Raw genomic sequence first — 21,200 nt, forward strand, 5'->3', positions numbered from 1 at the left:
GAAATGAAAGCATCAAGCACCCAGCCATACTACGTAGTATAAAAATGGGACAAGGGGAGGATGCCCACTAACGTAAACAAGTCAATTATTTTTAACGAAAGAGACCAAGTTAGGGACTACTACGGTCATACACACACCTCAAACGCAGCATATACCATGAGAGAGGGAGATCTACGCACAAAAAGACAGAAATTAGTGTTACGCGGCGAGATAAGTACCTGGGTGGGGAGGAAGGAGGGGGAAGTCATGAGGAACGAGATAAAAAATAAATAAACCAAGACGCGAGTGAAGCTCTGACCTCGTTACTGAGAGGAAAACTGGGCTCGTAAGGATGCAGAAGCCCCCCAGCCACACAGGGCATTGGGGGGGCGGGGGGTGAGCTTTTTAGCCCACAGCGGGAAGGGCGAGCAGTTGGCAGAAGGATGTGTGCCCAGGATTCGACAAAAATCAGCAGACGCAGTTGGCATAGTATTAGTCGCTAACCCTTGAGGAGAAGTGGTTATTAATTAATGTCAAAGCAATTAAAAACACAGTTTTAGAAAGCACTGGGTAAAAACTCGTTTAATACTGAATTTGAGAGAGAGTGAGAGCGTATAAACAGTCATGATCATGGGGAGGAAAAAAAAAAAAAATGTATATATAGACATCGCCTGGATATACAGACACTACCATCTCACGCATTCCTACATACTGCACTAAAAATAAAAGTCAGAGTCTGTGTGTATGAGGCTCCGCAGTGGGAGATCCATGTTATTATGCTGTACAACTGACCCTGTCATTACGCATATACAGGCTGTAATCACAATACCGCCCTGTTAACATGTTGTAGTAACCAACAAACACATCACCATAATTTACAGAGACTCGATTTTACACATTATGGTCAAATGCACAATAACAATGAAAAGGAGGGGGGAAAATGATTGGCTCCAGACTGGGCTGGGTACAACTTTGACTTCATTGTCTCAATCGCAGTGGGTCTCTGTCACAACACTCCACCACAACAGGAGTGCAAAAGTTAATTAAGTTCTGGAGTGAGTGAGAGTGAGCGTTCAGCAAATGCCGAGCTAGGATTAACCATTGGTGGAGAGTCGGTCTTCTTCCTCCTGCTCCGGAATCGGCCGCCTGTCCTGGTGAGAGCCTCTGATGATTACTGGCTGGAAGGTAATGAACATTATCAGGTCGAGCGGCTGAAAGGTTTCAAACAGTCAGTCAGCAGAACCAGACTTAACTGGATGAGGTGGATACCAGGACAGGGTTGGATGTGATGGAGGGGTAACATGCAAATAGATGCTACTGTGCATGTAAGTGTGTGTGTGTGTGTTAGAGTCTATTAGCTGCTCCCAGTCAGAGATTATCGCTTCATGTTGCTCAACCGAACACTCTTCTCCAGTTGAAACTGCCGTTGGTCGACCCTCTCTAGGAAGTTCTTCCTCTCCACATACCTGAAAGGAACACAAATATGAAAACATCAATACACAATGCTAACAGGCAAAAATACATATTGATCCACGACACTCCGCAGTAATAAGTGCAAGGAGTAAAACTAATCAAAATCAATAACACAAACAGCACTTGACAACCTGCTCCAGTCTTCTTTTCACACACTAAAGACAGGAATTGAGGAATTTATAGTCGAAATGCCCAGACATGATAATTCTGGCAGAAGTTACAGCTTCAAGTTGTTGTATGATGCTACAAGCTTTTTTTTTTGCAGTTTAACCCATTATACTTCACGGAAGAAGAAGTTTGGATGGGAAGTGTCAGAGAGAAGAGAGATGTTCAATCAGGTTCAGTCTGGAATTGTTGTTCTTCTCAAAGGTTCTCAAGAGACTAATGTTGAAGGTCTGGCAGAGTGACATTGGGATCACTCTGATGGGCTTTTCTAAGGTTGTTCTACCCCAACTGCTCCGACTAGCCAGATAGCCATAGATCTATAGAAGTAGAATACTGGTGGGTCCAAACTTCTTCCACTTACGGATGATGGAGGCCACTGTAATCATTGGGAGCTCCAAGCCCTTCCCATGAATACAATGTCAGGAGTCTACAGACAAATCATGGCTTGGTTTGTGCTTCTGACAATGCCCTGTCACTATGTGACCTTCTACAGGAAGGTGTGTGCCGTCCCAATCAAATGAGTCTTTACCACAGGTGGATTGCTGGACCCATGCATTCAATTAATTCGATCTTAAAATACATACCCCTGCAGCAGACTAAAAACATACAAATAAACAATAACCTGTATGGTTAACTTACGAACACGTAGGCAAACAAAAATGAACCCAGACAAGGTTGGTTCTTTAGTCTCGTGCCTGTGAGCTGCTGTCTCGCGATGACAGAACCAGATATCTGAGATGATGTGTATTCTGTCACTTCCTGGCCGCGTGGTGCCATTTCCTGACTCCCGCTCTTACAGCCTTGAGACTGGCAGACTAAACGTTACACCACAGCCCGTCTCATTGTTCTGAAAGCAGATAACGGGACCCACCCAGAGCAGGGCATGGAGCTACGAGCCAAGGCAACAACGCCTAAAAATTGAGAGACGGCATCTCTACCAGCATTATCAGCCTGTGCTTGAGGCCCGAATGCCATCTGGGGATTGTGGCAGCATTATGGGACTGGGCGTGGCCTCCTCAGTCTGCGTCTGGAAGGCCAGTGTGTCCCGGGCCAGCCAAGCTTCAGCTCCTGTCCACACCCAGAAGTCTACCCCTACACACAAAACCACATTCCTCCCAGAGAGACAGGAGTATGGAAAAGGGGAAGTAGCGGGTAATTTGGCCGGTTGGAAAGGTTTTATTTTTAACGTCCCGATTCAGGATTTTAATTTGCCGGGTTTTCATCCGCCTCACCACTGTCTAGTGAGGCTGAGAATAATCTACGCCTGTAATCAGTGGCAGAGCATCTTGCTCTCCTGCTCCCTCTCATGGGTGGCCGTAACGTGTTCAACTCGATCCCGTAATGCATGGGCCGAGGCACGGAGAGATGATGTCACCGCAGTTTCTCATCCCCCACTTCTCCACCCCAGTGGTGGGCTTAATGGAAACACACGCCATCACAAATACACACAAGAAGCCCATGCCCCTGGGGATGCCAGGCCCCAACGCACTCTGGGGGCAATCTGGGTAACTATGGAGACCTCAGTGAGGCAGGATGGGTAATTACAGTGGGAGCTCACCCAACAGACAAAGGCGAAGCAACAAATGGCGTCGCCAGGCACCAGAAGTGTTAGGCAAAGGTTAGAGCAGAAAACCAGCAGGACTGGGAGAAAAACAAACATGGAACAAAGTAAGGGGGAGAAGAGTAAATGGAGGTCAAGAGGTAAGTCCAGGCCCACCTGACTTTCCGAGTTTAACCACATTAATTAAGTCTGGAGCTTTCAAAGGCAAATTATGGAACCTTGTTTGTCTTCCTGTATTATGTATCCAAATTATGAAATTTCAGTTTAATCACGTTGTCAGAGATGAAATTATAAGAACCTTGAGACATACTGTATGAGGCTATATAAGAAATAAATGTTGTTGCTATGATCTTCTGCCGTGACACTCATTCCCCATTGACAGAAGCCACCACTCCCATCACTCACAGTCACTTAGTATTGGTCCACAGTGACCCTTAACTCACAGAATGCCCCTCACAGGTCTCATTCATTTATAATAATGGATTTTTCCTTCATTTCCAAAATGGATATCATCAATTTTTATAAACTTGTGTTTTGTATAAATCCCAAATAAAATATATGGTATATTTAGTTTTTAGTACCAATTTAGGGCTTCCTGTACGCTTGTCTTTCGTTCTTCCAAGTAACCAGCTGTATGCATCAGAATTACTGACTTATTAGGGTTCAATTTGTAGCTGCTGTTACCCATAAATCCTGATGAATTGTTAATATAGTGAAAAATGTACAAAAAAAAAACCCCACAATGAATAAAAAAAAAATTGATTACTTGCCCAAACCTGCTAATTTATTCATATTTTCCCTGTCATGTAAATGTATGCACATCAGCTGTTCTTGTAATGCAAATTTAAAAGGGAAAAATTGAATCTTTCACAGCAGGCCTGAACTTACGCATTTCAATACCCTAACTTTTAAATGCTAAATCTGACATCCTCTGAGAAGATTTCAATCGCCGTTGATTTATGACAGTAATCGGGCTCTTGGCATGAGGCTGGCCTGACTACAGCGCACACAGACTCGAGTGATGATGCTCAGGGGGGGCAGCGGGTGATGAATTAGACACACATTGTTTGCTGTACATTAATAACAGTAATGAGATAAGAGGCTGGCTGAGGATGAGGGGGGTGAGGACAGGGATGAGGGCAGCCTGTAGTGAGATCAAGAAAAATATGACAAGCACCAGGTTTCATTACAAGCAAATGAACTATCTCTGGTTCTTGTTAATAATGAAGAGGAAGACCAATAGAAACATGCATACTGTTCTTCAGACATTTTCTTAATAACTGCTGTATGTGCTTGTATAACGAGTTGTATTTTACACACGCACATTCAGGCGAGTTCTTGAGTCTGGTGTCCACACAGGTTGCTACATTTACATTTACAGCATTTATCAGACACCCTTATCAAGAGCAACTTACAATCAGTTACAGGGACAGTCCCCAAGGGGTTAAGTGTCTTGCTCAGGGACACAATGGTATTAATGGCCTTCTACTATCACTTTTCTAGTGATAGTAGGTAGGTCACATGTGTATGAATGAATCCTATGTATAGGATACAGTGAATTAAGTGAAAGTAAAGTGATTGTCATTGTGATACACTGCAGCACAGCACACGGTGACACAACGAAATGTGTCCTCTGCTTTTAACCGTCACCCTTAATGAGTAGTGGGCAGCCATGACAGGCGCCTGGGGAGCAGTGTGTGGGGACGGTGCTTTGCTCAGTGGCACCTCAGCGGATCGAGATTCAAACCAGCAACATTCTGATTATGGGGCCGCTTCCTTAAACGCTAGGCCACCATGTCCCAATAAAGGCGGAATAAAGTGTGTCTTTAACTCCATGCATACTGTGACCAGCCAGTTTCATTCTCCCATGTACGTAAGCATGCATGCATTCCCCTAGTGAATCTGTGTAGCACTGCCGGTTCTCACAGGGCATCACGTGGACTGATGCGCTTAGGCACACCGGTGGCATGGGGGGGTTCTCTCTGTGTTCCGCTGCATTATGCAGCGCTGTCTCTCTATAGGCCCAACAGCAGGGAATGGGATGTAAATTAGCTGATAAAGAGCACTGCTGTGCACGCGCACGCACACACACACACACACACACACACACACATATACACACACTCGCAGCAAGGGTCTGAATAAGAAAACATGTAATTTTGCAGAATGCGGCGCGAAGGAACAGTCAATTAAAGCGATTAAAGGGCATCGGTTAGAATGGCTTCCAGGGGGAGCACCGCAGGAATCCGAACACTTATAGATCCACATAAAAACAGTCCATTTACATAAAGTAATAACTCGACACCAGAGCCCGAGCACCAAGACTAGGACTGCACAGTTTATCACGCCAGCATCAATTTTAAGGAGAGCCCCAATCGAGATTCCAGATTTTAATTTCATGACGGCCAGCTACAGCCACAGAAGTTATTTTACTGCACACTTTTATTTTCAAGGTAATTGTGTATATTTAACTTTTCAAGTAATGCGCTCTGCACTGTGTGTATTGTTACAAAGATCTTTAGTTCATCAGATAAAGAGCTGGATTCATTTTCTCCGTTTAGAAGGTGGCTCTCGCCCTTGATTAAGACCTGCCATACGGTCTTCCTCCTCAACCCCCCAGCTCGTTTTTACTGCAGAAGGCAGATTTAGAGCACTTTCTCCCCTTCGTCACTCGGCCTTTGTTAGCCTTGTGCTTCATCCATCTACACTCTCCCGCGCTGGCTGATCGGGAGATGCCAGCATTCTGGGATCATTAGTCAGGCCGGAGAAAGCTCTTCAATTATTCATACGCTCAGAAGTAACCTTTAGAAAATAATAATACTGCTACTGCTGCAACAGTACAATCATACCAACACACACACACACACACACACACACACAGAAGCAGGTATCTCTAGATGAAAAGCCCTTTAGGTCAGACCAGGATGTCATATTCAAAAACAGGAAATGCAAGAAATTGTAGCGATAAGCAGCACTTATCTGGCTTGTGATTGACACAATAGTCCACCAGACAAGAATAAATGGCATTGCTAGATCGAGGCAGTCGGGCCCAGTTTGTGCCAAGCGGAAGGGAGGGGTACTAGATGGGAAACCAGCAGCCACTCACCCCTCTTTACCACGGTTGTGAATGGCCAGCTCATCCCCGATGCCCTCCTCAGTTTTGAAAGTGTCCCAGTCAAGTCGGGACTTCTCCAGCGTGCTCATCTTCTGCTTCTTCCCCCCAATGCGGTTCAGCAAGCCCCCCAGGCCCGCAGATCTCTTCACGCTGTGGGGCGGAAAAAAGGAAACAATCGACAATCTGCAGGGACAGCAGGCTTGGGAATAAAGACAGACAAGCACATTACTGAGCCGAGGAGGGAATTTGTTTTTGTGGAGGAAGAAAGAATTGAGGACATTTTAGCTCAGTCAGCTCAGAAACAAGGTCAAACTGCAGCACCTCATCTTTCTGGCACTTCTATAGACATCTATACCTCAAAGCAAAACAGTGACTTGGCAAACGGAGGGAATTCATATTTTATTTACACAGAAAACATACAGATATTACAACAATAACAAATTGTCCTGGGCTAGTGCAAACACACCAATAAAAATCAGATCATTCATATTCGCCCCCAAAACTTTCAACTGTCACAACCATCTGACAATGCGAGGCAGATGATGACGAGATGATGACGAGATGATGACGAGATGATGACGAGATGATGACGAGATGATGACGAGATGATGACGAGATGATGACGAGATGATGACGAGATGATGACGAGATGATGACGAGATGATGAGGACTCATTCGCGCGACGTCCCGAAACCGGGGTTTAATTGGTGAAGAACAGGACAGGGGAGACATCTGGTAACTTGTGAACATGTAACATAACAAAACCCGACGGCGAACAGAAACGAACAGGGCAGCTTTATACATTAGACTCCAGTCCGGACCGGGTCATGACATCAACTCCTTTGTAAATGTGGAGTCAAACTGGCCATCACTACAAAGCACATTGAAAATGTTTAAATATTGCAAATGGACACATTTTTTCTTTTGAAAGAATCCCTGAAACCCCGGGTTCTACCATCTTGGAAACCAAAGGTCCATTCAAGGTCAAGATCGTTAAAAAGTATATTGGTATAAACAGGTCATTTTGATGAAAGTCACTGACTTTCCACCAAAAAAAGGACTCCCTACATTGCATTCATACATCTAGAAGAATATAATATCAAGGTTTTATAAATAAAGAAATAAAATTCCCTGGCTCAGGAAACCTCACATTTCGCCCTCTTCAGTCTGTCTGACACGGGGACACCTGTCCCCTCTGAATAATACAAAAGCCATTTCGACACCAAGCCCTCGGTTGGCTGCCATAATTGAATGTTAAACGATCTGTGTTATGAAATAGTTGAAGACATCACACCAGCCCACCCCCCAACACAATGCTGGGGCAACAGGGCTGCTGGGAGGCTGCACTCGGTGTGGGCATCCAATCACACTGCAGGACGCACTGTAGGGTGTCGGAGACCCAAGGACGTGCCGTTTCACGCTCAGGTGAGTGCTGGGACAGGTTCTGTGGGCTGTGGGCTGCAAGAAATGCTGACAGTGCTGTGTTTACATGTTTGGAAAAAAAGCAGGATAGGAAGGCACTGAAAAGCAAGAATAAAAAGAGAGAAATATGGGAGTATTTGTTTATGTACACACGTATGTGTACATAAAGATCATTATGTCTCTATATCAATGACTTAGTAGCAGCAATAACAATAATTTATTCCTTTAATCAGGCTTGTCACAATACTGAAACTCCATACAGATACTAAGGATGGTACTCGATACCATTTATTAGAAGATATAAGAATATTTTTAGATTTTTAGTTAGAACACCATATATATATATATATATATATATATATATATATATATATATATATATATGTGTGTGTGTGTGTGTGTGTGTGTGTGTGTGTGTGTGTGTGTGTGTGTATGTATATACAATATGTAGCTGTGCCGACAACTTTGAAGCACTTCTTGCAAATGGACTAGTCCACGTCTTTTGGTTTCCCCGTTCACCTGGTTGATATCCAAAAATATGTCCAGAAAGTGCTCTTTAAGAATTTAAGTATCAATACCAATACCAATATCCAAATCAATACTAAATTTTAGTATGGATTACTATTTGAGAATCTGCTTTGAAAACATTACCTCTTATACATTTTTAGCCTGAATTATGACAGTGACACACACACACACACACACACACACACACACCCTTACAGGTGTGCAAAATCAAGGTCTACTGTTATACCAAGACTCGACATAATAGCCTGCCTCATTAAAACTAAAGCAACAAACTGCTGGTAAGACAGACACATACACACACACACACACACACACACACACAAACTAATTAGTTCTGCAGAATCTATGAGGGGGAGCTATTCCTCACATAGGGTATTTGTCTGAAATGTCCATGCCTTCATTAACTTCCTGAAATGAATTCACCTGTATGCATGCGTGAGCGTGTGTGTGTGTGTGTGTCTGAGCGCGTGCTTGCATACGCATACATGAGCATGGCACATGCAAATGACACAGAGCCGGCTGATCTCCTCTCAACACTCAAGTCCTGTTCCCCTGCTCGCTTAATCAGGGTTAGGGCGCTTTGAAGAGAACCCAAGCAGAAGTCTGGCTGACAGAACACATTTGCCATCTGTGCAGCTCTGTCGCCATCACTCAAGGAGAAAAGGAAGAAGAGCAGCGAGAACAACATGGAACGCAAGAGAAAAACACACATCTCCCCTCCCTCCGTTTCTCTCACCCTTCAGGGTAGAAACTCCATTTGCACTGTTTTTGCTTAAGAACAGAGCTGGCCTTGTTCTGCACAACACACACATTTACGGTCTTGGAACATTTGTTACGAAGAAGAAGAAGAAGCAGATTCCTATTATTCTATTTCTATTACTTCAATATGCAAAAACATGACAGAGGCAACAGAAAATATGTGACGTCGCTGTAATCTGTAAAGTGTTGGGACCAGAAGAATATCCTGAGAAATGATGAAGCACGCACACACGCACACACACACACACTCACACACCTGCAGACTATAACATGTCAGATAAAACCCTGTGATTATCCACAGCTTGATGCCAGCTGCGTCTGCTGAACACGCTTCCCACAGCGGCCAGACGGCGCAGACTAAACACCCAAACAGCAGCACAGGGGGTGGGACACAGATGGGGTGGGCGGGTGGGTGGTCATATCAAGCACCATGCAGATGCACATAATGCATATTAGCATTAATCAAAAGAATCCAATAAATAATGCATGTGTGTCAAACCATGAACCACCTAGCTGCAGCCATGGTCTCTGATTGGTCAGTGCAAGGTCTTCGGTAACCAGTGTGTTAGTATGTAACCAGTATGCCGCTTAGATCTTATGCCTTCTTTCCATCTCGCTCATATGAGTAATGACTCCAAAATGCCAAAGAATTAAATATGTGGTTAACATCGCACAAAAGTCTTGCTATCTGGTGCGGAGATGCAGTTGACTGAATGCCCTTAAGGTGTGAATAAATACATAACAATAACTCTGCTGTGTGAGTTGCTTTTGGCCACTCTCAAGAGTTCACACCAGGGATAAAACGGTCGTTTTTTTTTAGCCACGTCTGCGTCTTGGATTTACTGTTCCAATAATGCTAATTGAATCCTTCCCGGCGATAGCACCATCTTCCAAGGAAATTGTAATAATGTGGGTCACATAGACAGCTTCTACCAGCAAGTGTGTCTACAGCAGCCACATCCAATAACAACATATACAGTAGATCACACACACACATACACGCACAGCAGTGGAATCCTGTTTTAAAGCTGCTCAGACAGGGAATCAATAGACAATCAGGGCTCAACTGATAACCAATCCAGGCTGCCAGCGTGACGTGGGAAGGGGGCAGAGGGCCAGACAGGCAGGCAGGCAGGCAGCCAGGCTGCAGCGTGGCTCTGGGGTGAATGCTAAATGCGCAGCCAAGGTTACAGCAGGAGCCGGGAGCGGCCCAACAACCCGTAGTCCAGGCTCTAGGGCCTAGATCTGACACACACACACACACACACACACACACACACACACACACACATCTTAGTGGAGACTAACTGAAATAACCACGTAATAAATGGATTCTAATTATGTGTACAACAATACGCAATATATAATATTTGCTTAGAACGAAAGTCTAAATCTAACCTCAGAACCAAATGCAATTGAATTTTTAATTAGATATTTATACAAGTACAAAACACAGTCTTACAAATGGTTCAATGGTTGTAATGGTTCAGACCTAACAAGAGAATCACAATCAACTACTACCAAAAAAGGCAAGCAGCTACGTTTAACGAATGAATGAGCAGGACCGAGTGAACGATGTTCACTGCGTTACTGTATCAGTGACTCCTCCTGATGAACTGCGCCTAATCTAATTCCTACTTGCACAAACCAAAGTGCTTCAGATTAAAAACCCATTTACTCTCATTAGAGAGGATGAGCAGGTCTGGATTAGAGGCGCTGGTGCTGCTTAATGCTGGTAGGAATTTTCAGAGTACAAAAAAAACAACGTGTTGCACCTCCTTGCCGCTAACAGTTCAACCGGAGTTGAACATTTATAGCATTCAGAATAACAAGCCACTCCCACAGGAAATAGAACTGGCTCCGGTCTCCTCGACACATACTTTCCATACGTTTCCATATTTTCACAATAAGATTGAGAGTTTGCCTTTTAAGAGCATGTAAAGAGTTGCCTGCCTCTGAAAGCAAATAAGTGTTCAATTTGTGAATGCCTAATGCTTGACTATAATAATAAAAAAAAAAAACTTAATATATGTAATAAAAACCCATTTTATATAATAAAATATCTGTCAGCATTTCTGGTTCAGAAGATCGACAGGCTGAAGGAAGAGTCAGAGAGGCCTCACACAAAACCAGACGCCGCAGCGGAGGAATCGATCCCGCTATCAGATGCAGGGTGCAGTAAAGTGCCATAATTCACTTTGAGGCAGCCTGCGTGTGCACATTTGTGCGTAATGCAGTTTTAATGTGTACGTTGCAGCCAGAGAAAGTGGATTCATTTAATACTCCGCTGTTTAGCGTGATGGTGGGAACACCTGCGCGGAGGATGAAACAAGTAGTCAGCATGATAGAGAAGAGTAAACCAATCCCGGCAATCACACTAACGTTCACAAAGACGTCTCTGTCCCGGCCAGAGTGGGGGGCGGAACCTGGAAGGACAGGGCACAGGTGACTGAAGTTCTGCCAGACCCTGTGTCAGGTTCCTTTTTCCCTTTTCTTTCTGATCTTCAAAGTCCAGGTTGGAATGTGCAGCAGATAAAGTGTGTGTGTGAGAGAGAGAGAGTGCGCGAGTGGATGTGTGTGTAAAGCGGGCAAGGACAAACAGACACCTGAACAAAATGTAGATCCAACACCTGCTGAGAGCACAGAGCCCCGCCCAACCACCTGCTCCAAACCCCACCAACACACAGCGTGGCCGTGACGACTGAGAGACAGTCAGCAGAGCACCTATAGCACATCTCACACACACACACACACACACACACACACACCTGTCTCAGCAGTGTAAAGTACTCCTGTGGTGAGCTAATAAGTAAACAGTGTGTCGGGTTCTATCTCCTCCCACACTGCCTCTCTCCACAGGGTTCCCACCCAGACATCGCATCCTCAAGGCATTTACCTCGCTCACACACACACACACACACCTCTTCACCTCTTTTTTTCCTTTATCTATTTTTATCTCTTCGTCTTTCGATATGCCAAACAACCGACTGTATGATACACAGAGCAGACTGAGAAACTTCCAGACTGCAGGGAGGGGCCATGTGAGTGTTGATTAGAGAGGGGGAGAGGGTCGTGTCAATCTTGCTAAAAGCTCGTACATGCACGCACGCACACAACAGTGTACGAGTAGCTGCCCCGGGTCGGGGAGTAAATCCAAAATCGCAACTCCCCAGTTCCAAGAATCCCTACGATGGGTAAACCACACACGTGTGCCTCACACCGTAACCCTGGCAACTACAGAAAATAGGCGGCCTCAACAGGAAGAGGGAGTCTGGCTCATGCTTTAGTTGTCCCAGGAGTGTGTGGGTCTGGGTGTGTGTGTGTGTGTGTGTGTGTGTGTGTTGGAGAAAATCCACAGAATAAAAGATTAACACACAGGCACAAACACAGGGTCCAGATTTGAAGGCTTCAGGCGAGGCTACAGGCGAGATGCTGCTGTCGATCTCTACACATCCACACATCGGCCAGCTGGTCAACAGCAGGTTGGGAGAGTAGAGGTAAGGGTACCATGTACAGTCACTGTCTGTGGACTGTTCTCTATGTGATGCACAGGACATTTTGATCACACAAGTGACTTTATTCCCATAACTTGAGGTCAGAACTGTGAACTAGCGTGAATCCTATTTTATTACTTGTTGTGCCTTACTACTGGGTAGTTCAATATAAAATTATGGCAAAAGCCATACAAGCAGTTTGAAAACTTGCCATGTGGTGAACGGGACACAGATAACTAGTATCACTTGTTAAAACAAACTTGTACAAGAAAATTCTGCAAACTCTACAAGCATTCAGACAGAACAATTGCACCAAATATTTCAATATATAATGGATATCAAAACTGTGCAACACATCAATTAAATAATGTTAATGCAATACAAATAAAGGCAACTAAAAACGAGATGGTGTGATGCACAAGATGTGATGCATGGGACGATGTCACTGGTCTAAAAGCTACATGAGTGCTGTTAAGTTTAACATATGATAGTCAGTACTAAGAGTTAAAATGTGGTCCATTGTATGAATATTTTGATCTGTCTGATTGACCAGATCAAGTCTGATTGAATTTTCAATATAACACGTATAAATTGAACTTTGAATGTCTGGGTTATGATAATATTTGCCTTAAATTGCATTGAAATTGGTAAACATTTTACATCGCGAGAGGTAACCATGTTTCAAAATTCTGCAAAACAGGGTATTTCACATTATCTGAGTACCTATCTTAAATATTAGGACAAGTGCAAATATTACAGAGTTTTCTCTTAGCATTTTGGTTTCATTTTCCAGAGAATCGCCTGTCTGCAAGTTCTCAAAGTTCACCACAGTGGAAAGTGACTACTTGGTCAGTAACAATTTAACGGTTAGTGGTTCACTTCTTAAATTCACTCGTGGTATATTTTCCTTTCCTCTCTTGCAGTCTCATGTCTCCAAGAGAATCTGTCAGATAAGAGAATGTAGAGATGTATAAAAGAGTAAGATGATGATTCTTTACTCCCCCCCCCCCCCCCCCCCCCCCCACACACACACACAGTAACTGCAAGTACATACATATGTATATATGCTTTAACAGTGGACTCTACAATAACTATGTAAGCATAATGACACATGGCATGATCGTATAAGGAATTCCATTCAGAGAAGCCAAAAGGCCGTGGGACTGACCAAAAATATACACAGCTGCCAAACTCACAATCACTGGCTGAGGCACAGTGCCCCCCCCCCCTTCTTAACACAAATATGTAAAAAATGTTTCTTGAGAGTGTTCAACTGGAGGCCATTTTGTGAGAAACTTCTCAAAGGAGTCCCTCTGGGGGACACCAGGAAACAAAGCTTGTTCCTGATATGCAACGGTCGAGCTGCACTCCACTCTGCCCCAAACATTTCCTTCTGCAAACATGGGAGTGCGCGGGATAATGCATTCTTGCTATTTGAAGCACTGGTGCTGTAAGAGGGACATGTGGGTCATCGGCTAACTGCTTGGTCCTGCAGAGCCTCAAGTGACAGAAACTGTTAAAAGGGGCTGGGCTTATTGCCTGGCGCATTTTGAAAAAAAAGAAAACGGAGTTAACATGTATAAAAAAAATAATCAAAAATAGGCCTATTTATAAGTGCACATATTTACCCAGATTAATGAAGGTCACTTTGGATTTCCAGCCCTTTCTAGACATGCTCGTGTGCAGAGAGTCAAGCCACGCTCGTGCGGTTCTGGGGGAACAAGAACTCCGGCTTCATTAGCAGCCAACTTCCAGCTCCTCCTTTTTAGGTCACGGTACACTTTCAGAGCGCCTCTGGAGTAGGTGGCCTGATTTAGTCTTGGTGTTACTATGGAGACTGTGGCACTGATGCAAAATCCTGAAGGGTCAGCGCTACTAGGTCAGTGCACCCGTGTTCATTTGCATACAAAATGTAAACAAATGCAGCGAATGCGCAGAAAGGTTAAGTGGGTGTGGCCCAGTGGTCCAGGTTGTAACCCTGCAGTGAGGTGAGCACCTGGTCTACTGTGGGTGGATGTGCATGGGGACCATCCATCCACGCGGTCTCATTTTAAAAGGTCACATTCGCCGGCCACTCCACAGAGGCAGCACGGCGTAATAATAAAGGACACCGAGCATGTGCGCACGCACAGCCCCGCCCTGGCTTTCACTTTTACTTGGTGTGCTGCAGGCACAGGAACAATAACATCCTGATGTGATATTATGCTAGAGTTATTGGAATTTTTTTTTTCTTTTTTTTTTAAATCACTGCAAACATTTGTGCGAAGCTCCTGCTATGAAAAACAGTTCCGATGATTATTTGACGGTAGGTGTTGTTGCTAAGCAACGTCATTCAGCAGGTGCTGGTCAGGTTACACCGTTACCAGTAGAGCAATGCATATATTGAAGAGGTAAATGAAAGATTGACACGTGCACAGTAACCGTAATTAATCCAATAATTACTGTAAAATTAGCCTGTAATGTGTTTTCAAACACGCAACCAATCCCTGACGCCCATCGTTCATTAGGGAATTGTATCCTCCACTCTGTTCACTTCTCACCACACACAGGGCTGACCTTTAACCTCAAACTCTGAAGCTCATCCTGGCCCCTCAGTGAGGTGTGAAATGAAGCAGCGGAAGGCACCATCACAACTGATTACTCTCAGACCAGTGGCATTAGTCTTATTTTATACTCCGCCGAGTGAAGCAGGGTGTGAGGGGCGAGGAGCGTACCTTCCGGTCATGGTGGTGGGGATAGTGGGATGGTTTCATTTGGGAGCTAAAAGGATAGAAGGGCTTCAATTCACTCCCATATGAGTCCAATCTGAGGAATAAACTGGACCCCACCCGCACACAGGCGTGCACACACACAAATATACACGGTGACCTGGTCATTGTTCAGTGGGGACTGGTACCAGCGTGTGACTGGCTGCTCCGCTCTCAAACTCTGCAATAACGGCAAGGTTTATTTTTAGCCACTTCAGATGAAGCTCCGTAATTAGAAAAGCAGTGCTGTGACTGAAGTGCACACTGAAATCATTAGCCTTGGTGGACACGTATAGAGCACACACACACACACACACATCCATCTTCCAACACAAATCATAGGGCATCTATCTTGGAAGGAGGAATTATTAATGAACCTTGCTAAGAGACATTCATTTATGTGAAGGCGTGTTGAGAGAGCCTCTTCCAGGCTGCTCTCAGGAAAGCTGCAGGACATCAAATAGTTTGTGTTTAAACACGAGCTACTGTTACACGATAGCTGTAGCAACACAGCAGCAGTAAAGAAGGGGGGAGGAAAAGTACTATATATAGCCTAATATTTATATATTTTATATGCCAATAAAAGATGAAGCTGAGCAGAAACTGAAGCGCTTGGACGTCAGGTTGATATTTTAAAACTTGCTGAAACTAAATGCCAAGATTCCATTCCTTCTCATAAAAATTAGCTTTTTTTGGTACAATTAGATCAATGTACATTAGGAATAATGTTAAATGCAAGCAGTCACATATATTTTAGTAACGCCATCCTGCTGTAGCTGCTCAGCAACAAAAGGCCAGCATCTAAGAGCACTCTGGGGGGGGGATGAATTTTGTTTTGTGTATGAAATTATGAAGTATTATGAAGTCAAGGTTTATGTGGTTGGAAACCAAAGGGGCAGCAGAAAATGTATTTTTATAAGCACACAATATAGTTTCTACCCACAGCGCTAAGAATCTCTCGGCTGGATTGCAAAAAGAATCAAGATGAAATGACGTAGGTGTGGATAACTAAATGGCTGCACGAGCGAATGCTGCTGTGGTGCACGAGGTAGTCCTCTGTGGGAGGTGCCGCTGAGGCGCTTTATTGATCAGCCAAATTGATATTCAGTGTGAGCTGCCCACTAAAGTGACGCTGAAGCACGAGACAAGAGAAAGTGTATGTGTGACACTAGTCCAGCCCAGCCTCTAAATCTGACAATCACAGAAGATCTACATGACAGCTGGAAACACTATACACTCCCATGATAAGCCCCGCCCCCAAGATGATAGAAAGTGTACAATTCATTGTTTTTTGGTCTAATGACAAAGTTCTGTGCCATCCTCTGTAAGGCCTTGTTCAAATTGCCGCTTTATGCGTGCCAGGGTGAGGTCACTCTCAATGTCACAGAGACGCACAGTGATCAATCATCCAATTAACAGGCCCTCAGCACGCATCCATAAATCCCACCGTTCAATAATCCAAAGCACTTAGCCAGCGCTTGTCGTTACCCAACACGCTAGTGCTGGGCTCTGGAGGTTATGGCCGCACACGCCCGGGTCAGGTAGGGAGGAGGCGCCCGAAGAGAATCCACACTAGTGATACCTCATTTATCACCGTGGCAACAGAACACACCCTGTCATTGCTGTGAGTCAGAGGAGGTTGTGACAGATTTGTAGGGGCTTTGTTTTGTGTGTGTGTGTGCATGTTTATCAGCCAGTGGTCAATACTACACCTGTTATGCAGTGACTCATAACCAGCCTTTAATAACCAGTTATGAGCAGACATTTTAAACAGAGGGACAGTCAATTTGAAATGGAGGTGGCCCTCTCTCTCTCTCTCTCTGAGGCAGTAGTGGTCAATGGTCCAGAGCTCAGCAACAGACAGACAGGATCTTTACAGACGAGCACAAGCTGCTGAGCCAGGCCTACACAGTCAACCTCAAACCACGCAGGAGAGGGAGGGAGGGAGAGAGAGGAAAACGAGGACAGAACATAACCCACCCAACCGCACCCCCAAAAAAACCCTGGAGCAGGTTGCACACAGACAGAGGAGGAAAAGAGGGCTCTTTTCCACTACATCAGAACATTCTGTACTGGAACCTTTCTCTCTGCCTCTCTTTCCTGTCCAGTACCACTGCAGCTGGTACCTGTTAATCTTACAGCCTGGACCCACACGGCAAGACACAGATCGGGACCCAGAATCAACTATCAAACTGAATATCCCTGTTGGTCTGAACAGTTTTATTTTTCTAAAGACATCTGGGCTCATGAAAGTTGCCTACAGAGGAAAGAAGCTCTTCATACAGCTGACAAAAATGAAAGGGGGGGAAAAAACAAATAAACAGTAAAAGAAGGCGAGAGGCAGTAAACAGCTCCTCCCAAAACCAACCGGTCAACAGCGGAAACGCTCCGGGACTCACTACACTTCCTGTGGGATGAGACACTTCCTGTCCAGCCGCGGAGTTCACGGAAAAGCAAAGAGACCCCACAGCAGCAGGGGGAGGCAATGAGATGAGAAAAGGAAAACAGCAGCTGGGGCAGTCATAACCAAACACACACACACGGGAGGTAAAATCCACAAAAATACACCCTCACACACACAGACATGTCTCCATTAGTGGAGCGTGTGAGGCGTGCCGTAATCCTACTTCTGCCTCTCTGTACCACTGACAACCCAGAAGAGGGGATCAAAGGGCTGCAGTAATAGATGTCAAAAATCAATGAAGAAAAAACCTGGGATGATTGCAGTCTTTTCACCTCCCAGACACACACACACACAAGGGGTGTCTATTGGCAAGGATCTCATGATACGATTATATCATGATATTTTGTGATATTGTACTGAAAATGTAAAAACAAAGCTCTTATACAATATGCAATCTCAATGTAAGATCTATGTGGATCATAATACAGTAATAATTCAGCCAAAACAAAATTTTGTATTAAAAAATATTGATATTTCTTATTGTCTAACTTATGTACAGAATCTACAACAAGAGTGAATAAAAAGAATGTATTCATCGTTGGGGGGTCCTAATGAACTGTTCATTTCAACGATGGTAACTTGAAAGCACGTTGTAAGTCGCTCTGGATAAGGGCGTCTGCCAAATGCCTCAAATGTAAATGTATTTGATGTCCCTGTACCGATACAATATCACCACATAAAAGAACACAATATATTTCTAACACACTCTATATATTCTAATCCTCCAATATCTGATTTTAGAGAGAAACAATTTTTCTCATTGAAATAATATGGTAAAATGCTGATTACTGTAGGAACATTCATAGGTTGAAGCAGTTAGTGACCAGCTCACCTGGGGCCTGGAGTGAGATGAGAAGGCTGGGATTTGGGGGTAAGACTAGGCTCCTCCTCCTTTTTCAGAAAGCTCTTCGCTTCCCTGGAGTCCGCATCCACTTCTTTTGTCACCCTGAGAAGCAGGAAACACAGTATGACTGAAAAAATTATATAAAAGAATAAAAAGGTGTGATTACTATAAACAATTTACCAAAAACATATTCTCTTCTCACACAAATACACAGATATGTGAATTAGACACATGTTCAAACCCCACATACTAACCACTTAACCCTATAAATACTAATAAGTCACTCTGGATGTAAATAATGTAAATATACATATGTCAGTCATATCGCAAATCAGTACCTTAGACTCTGAAGATAAGCAACATGCTACTAGAACACTAGAAACGCAACACATCATTAAAGATGTGAATTTGTCAAGTGCAACAAAACAAATGAACACAGAAGAAATATAGCCCATGGCGCTGCTGCCACCTGGTGGTTAAAGAAGTTACATGAGCTGTTTTCTTTCTTAAAACATAAAATCTATGAAACCCAACCCCTACATGCACCTTCAGTAGACCAAAAAAAATATTTTTAACTAAAAGCATTTTTGACGTACCTGACCTCTTCACCCGCAAAGTCAAACACTTTAGTTATTGTGATTTTGGACTGCTCTGTGGCATTGAGTTGATTCTCCTGAGCTTCTGTTGAGGCTTGACTGGATTCATCCGAAGTGGTTTTAGATGAGGTCTAGTTAAGGCACAAAAACAAACTGAGGCAAAAAATGTATTTTCAGCTAACACAGCTTCAATTGTCAATAATATCCTTAACAAAAATTTAGGATAAAAAGGTCCAAGACTAAATATTATGTTATTACCAAGTTGTGCAGTTTACATAATGCTTCTACCTCTGAACACGTGTGTACACCAGATTGCGGAAGTGCTATAGGTGTGACACACAATTGTACCGGATGACCTTGAGTGTTAATGAAATCCTACAGCAGTTAGACTATAGTCCAAAAGAACAAAAACAGAAAAAAGATCTCCAAAGATGTTGACTGATGAAATGCTGCCTGCCACTGGTGGATTTGAACCAGCAACCTTCTTATTCACTATTTTATATGCAAAATAGTACCACTGCCCCACTTATCAAACAATGTAGAACTGATATTAATAATCCTTTCTGATGGTAATAATCCTCCTAAAATGGTTTGAGGACCACAATTCTCCAGGCTCTCATACTCATTCAGTTTTTCAGTGCACAGCCTGCAATATTTTACCTGTTGGGAGTCAGTGAGTGGAGCAGCCGTGGAATTGGGTCTGGGACCAACATCGCTCAGGAAACTAGCCCACAGATCATCTGCCTTCTTCTTCTCTACTTCCTCCTTCCTCCTCCCACCCACGACACATGCATCCTCCTCCTTATCCGTTTCCTTGCCCTGTGGCTTCTCTGCATTCCCTCCATCCTCCAGACCTCCTTCTTCCAGATTCAGTGCTCCTTTTTTACGCTTCCTTCAAACAGAATGCATCGTGAATTTTTCACCTCAATTCTCAATGTTATACATTTATACACCACCTTTCATGCATTCAGCATGGTCACCACAGGTCGTACACAGCATCTTGTATTTCAGCTCTCTTTCTACCTTTTCAATGAATACTATAGAATATGTAGAGTTTCACAACGATATAATGACTAATTTCACTGTTTTTTTTGTGCTGCCTGTCTTCTTTGTTTTAATTGATGTTACTCTTGCACAGCCATTGCCCCATGTTTTTGCCCTTTACGTCAGTATGTAACTTTGTTTAAGTGTTACATGTAGCGCCAGGTTCCAGCTTCACTATGTCCTGTCTAACACGTATGTAGCTGATGTGACAATAAAACTCAACTGGAACAAAATAATTACTCAGTTAAATCACCTTGCAGCAAGAGCCTTGGCTGTCTTCTTTTTAGTTGTCTTTACACCGTCGCCCTGTCGCTGGTCCTGCTCCTCTACATCTAGACCATCTTCCTGCACACACTCATTCAGGTCGTCTTCGCTCAGGTTGTCATCTGTTTAAAGAGAGGGGAAAAGAAGCCGGTAGAATACGCTGCTCCCAACATTATACATTTATCAGGACCATTTCACAACTCCTCGCAGCGTTTAATTAGCAGGGAAGCTAGCGAGTAAGGTGAATTTAACACCAGGCTTTGTCGTGATTAACGTCAGCCAGTAGCAGCACAGCTACTACCATACCGGAGGGCACATAGTCTTCGTCTTCGTTCGACGAATAGTCCTCGGAATCGTAGTCTGAGTAGTTCGTCATCTTCCCTGATACAGAAGAGCAGTTGCTTAACAAAACAGGAGTTGAAACGGGAACAGAAGACCGTGTCTCGTCGGTGATCAAATCGGTAAACGCTGCGTAACGACAGGCACCGTTGCACAGACCGCGCAACGTGTTTCGTCGCCAATCGTTGTGCTTTTGAGATCAGCGCCACCCACAATGCAACAGTTCCCTTCCTACGGCACCCGAGAAGGCCTGTAGAGCTCCGCCAACGACCCGCCCACGAAATAAAAAGCACATTTTATTTTACTTGTTTAAATGTGATAAACACACGGATTCTGTCTAAATAATGCAATGGCATTTGTGTTACGGTCGAAATAAAACGTATTTAAATAATTAGCCACCGACGCG

The 21,200-nt window shown here is 44.0% G+C and overlaps 1 protein-coding gene across 1 annotated transcript; it reads right to left on the reverse strand.

Moving 5' to 3' along the window:
- Positions 1-546: 546 nt before the first annotated feature.
- On the reverse strand, positions 547-20,918 carry cfdp1 (craniofacial development protein 1). Its single transcript, XM_028957261.1, has 7 exons — positions 20,762-20,918; positions 20,445-20,577; positions 19,808-20,039; positions 19,148-19,278; positions 18,540-18,653; positions 6,285-6,443; positions 547-1,445 (listed from the first exon to the last, which is right to left on the reverse strand). Exons 1-7 carry the CDS (start codon positions 20,829-20,831, stop codon positions 1,355-1,357), a joined length of 930 nt encoding a protein of 309 aa, XP_028813094.1. The 5' UTR covers positions 20,832-20,918; the 3' UTR covers positions 547-1,354.
- Between the last annotated feature and the right edge of the window lie 282 nt (positions 20,919-21,200).

Source organism: Denticeps clupeoides, chromosome 17 (assembly GCF_900700375.1).
Source record: "Denticeps clupeoides chromosome 17, fDenClu1.1, whole genome shotgun sequence".
NCBI classification, from domain to species: domain Eukaryota; kingdom Metazoa; phylum Chordata; class Actinopteri; order Clupeiformes; family Denticipitidae; genus Denticeps; species Denticeps clupeoides.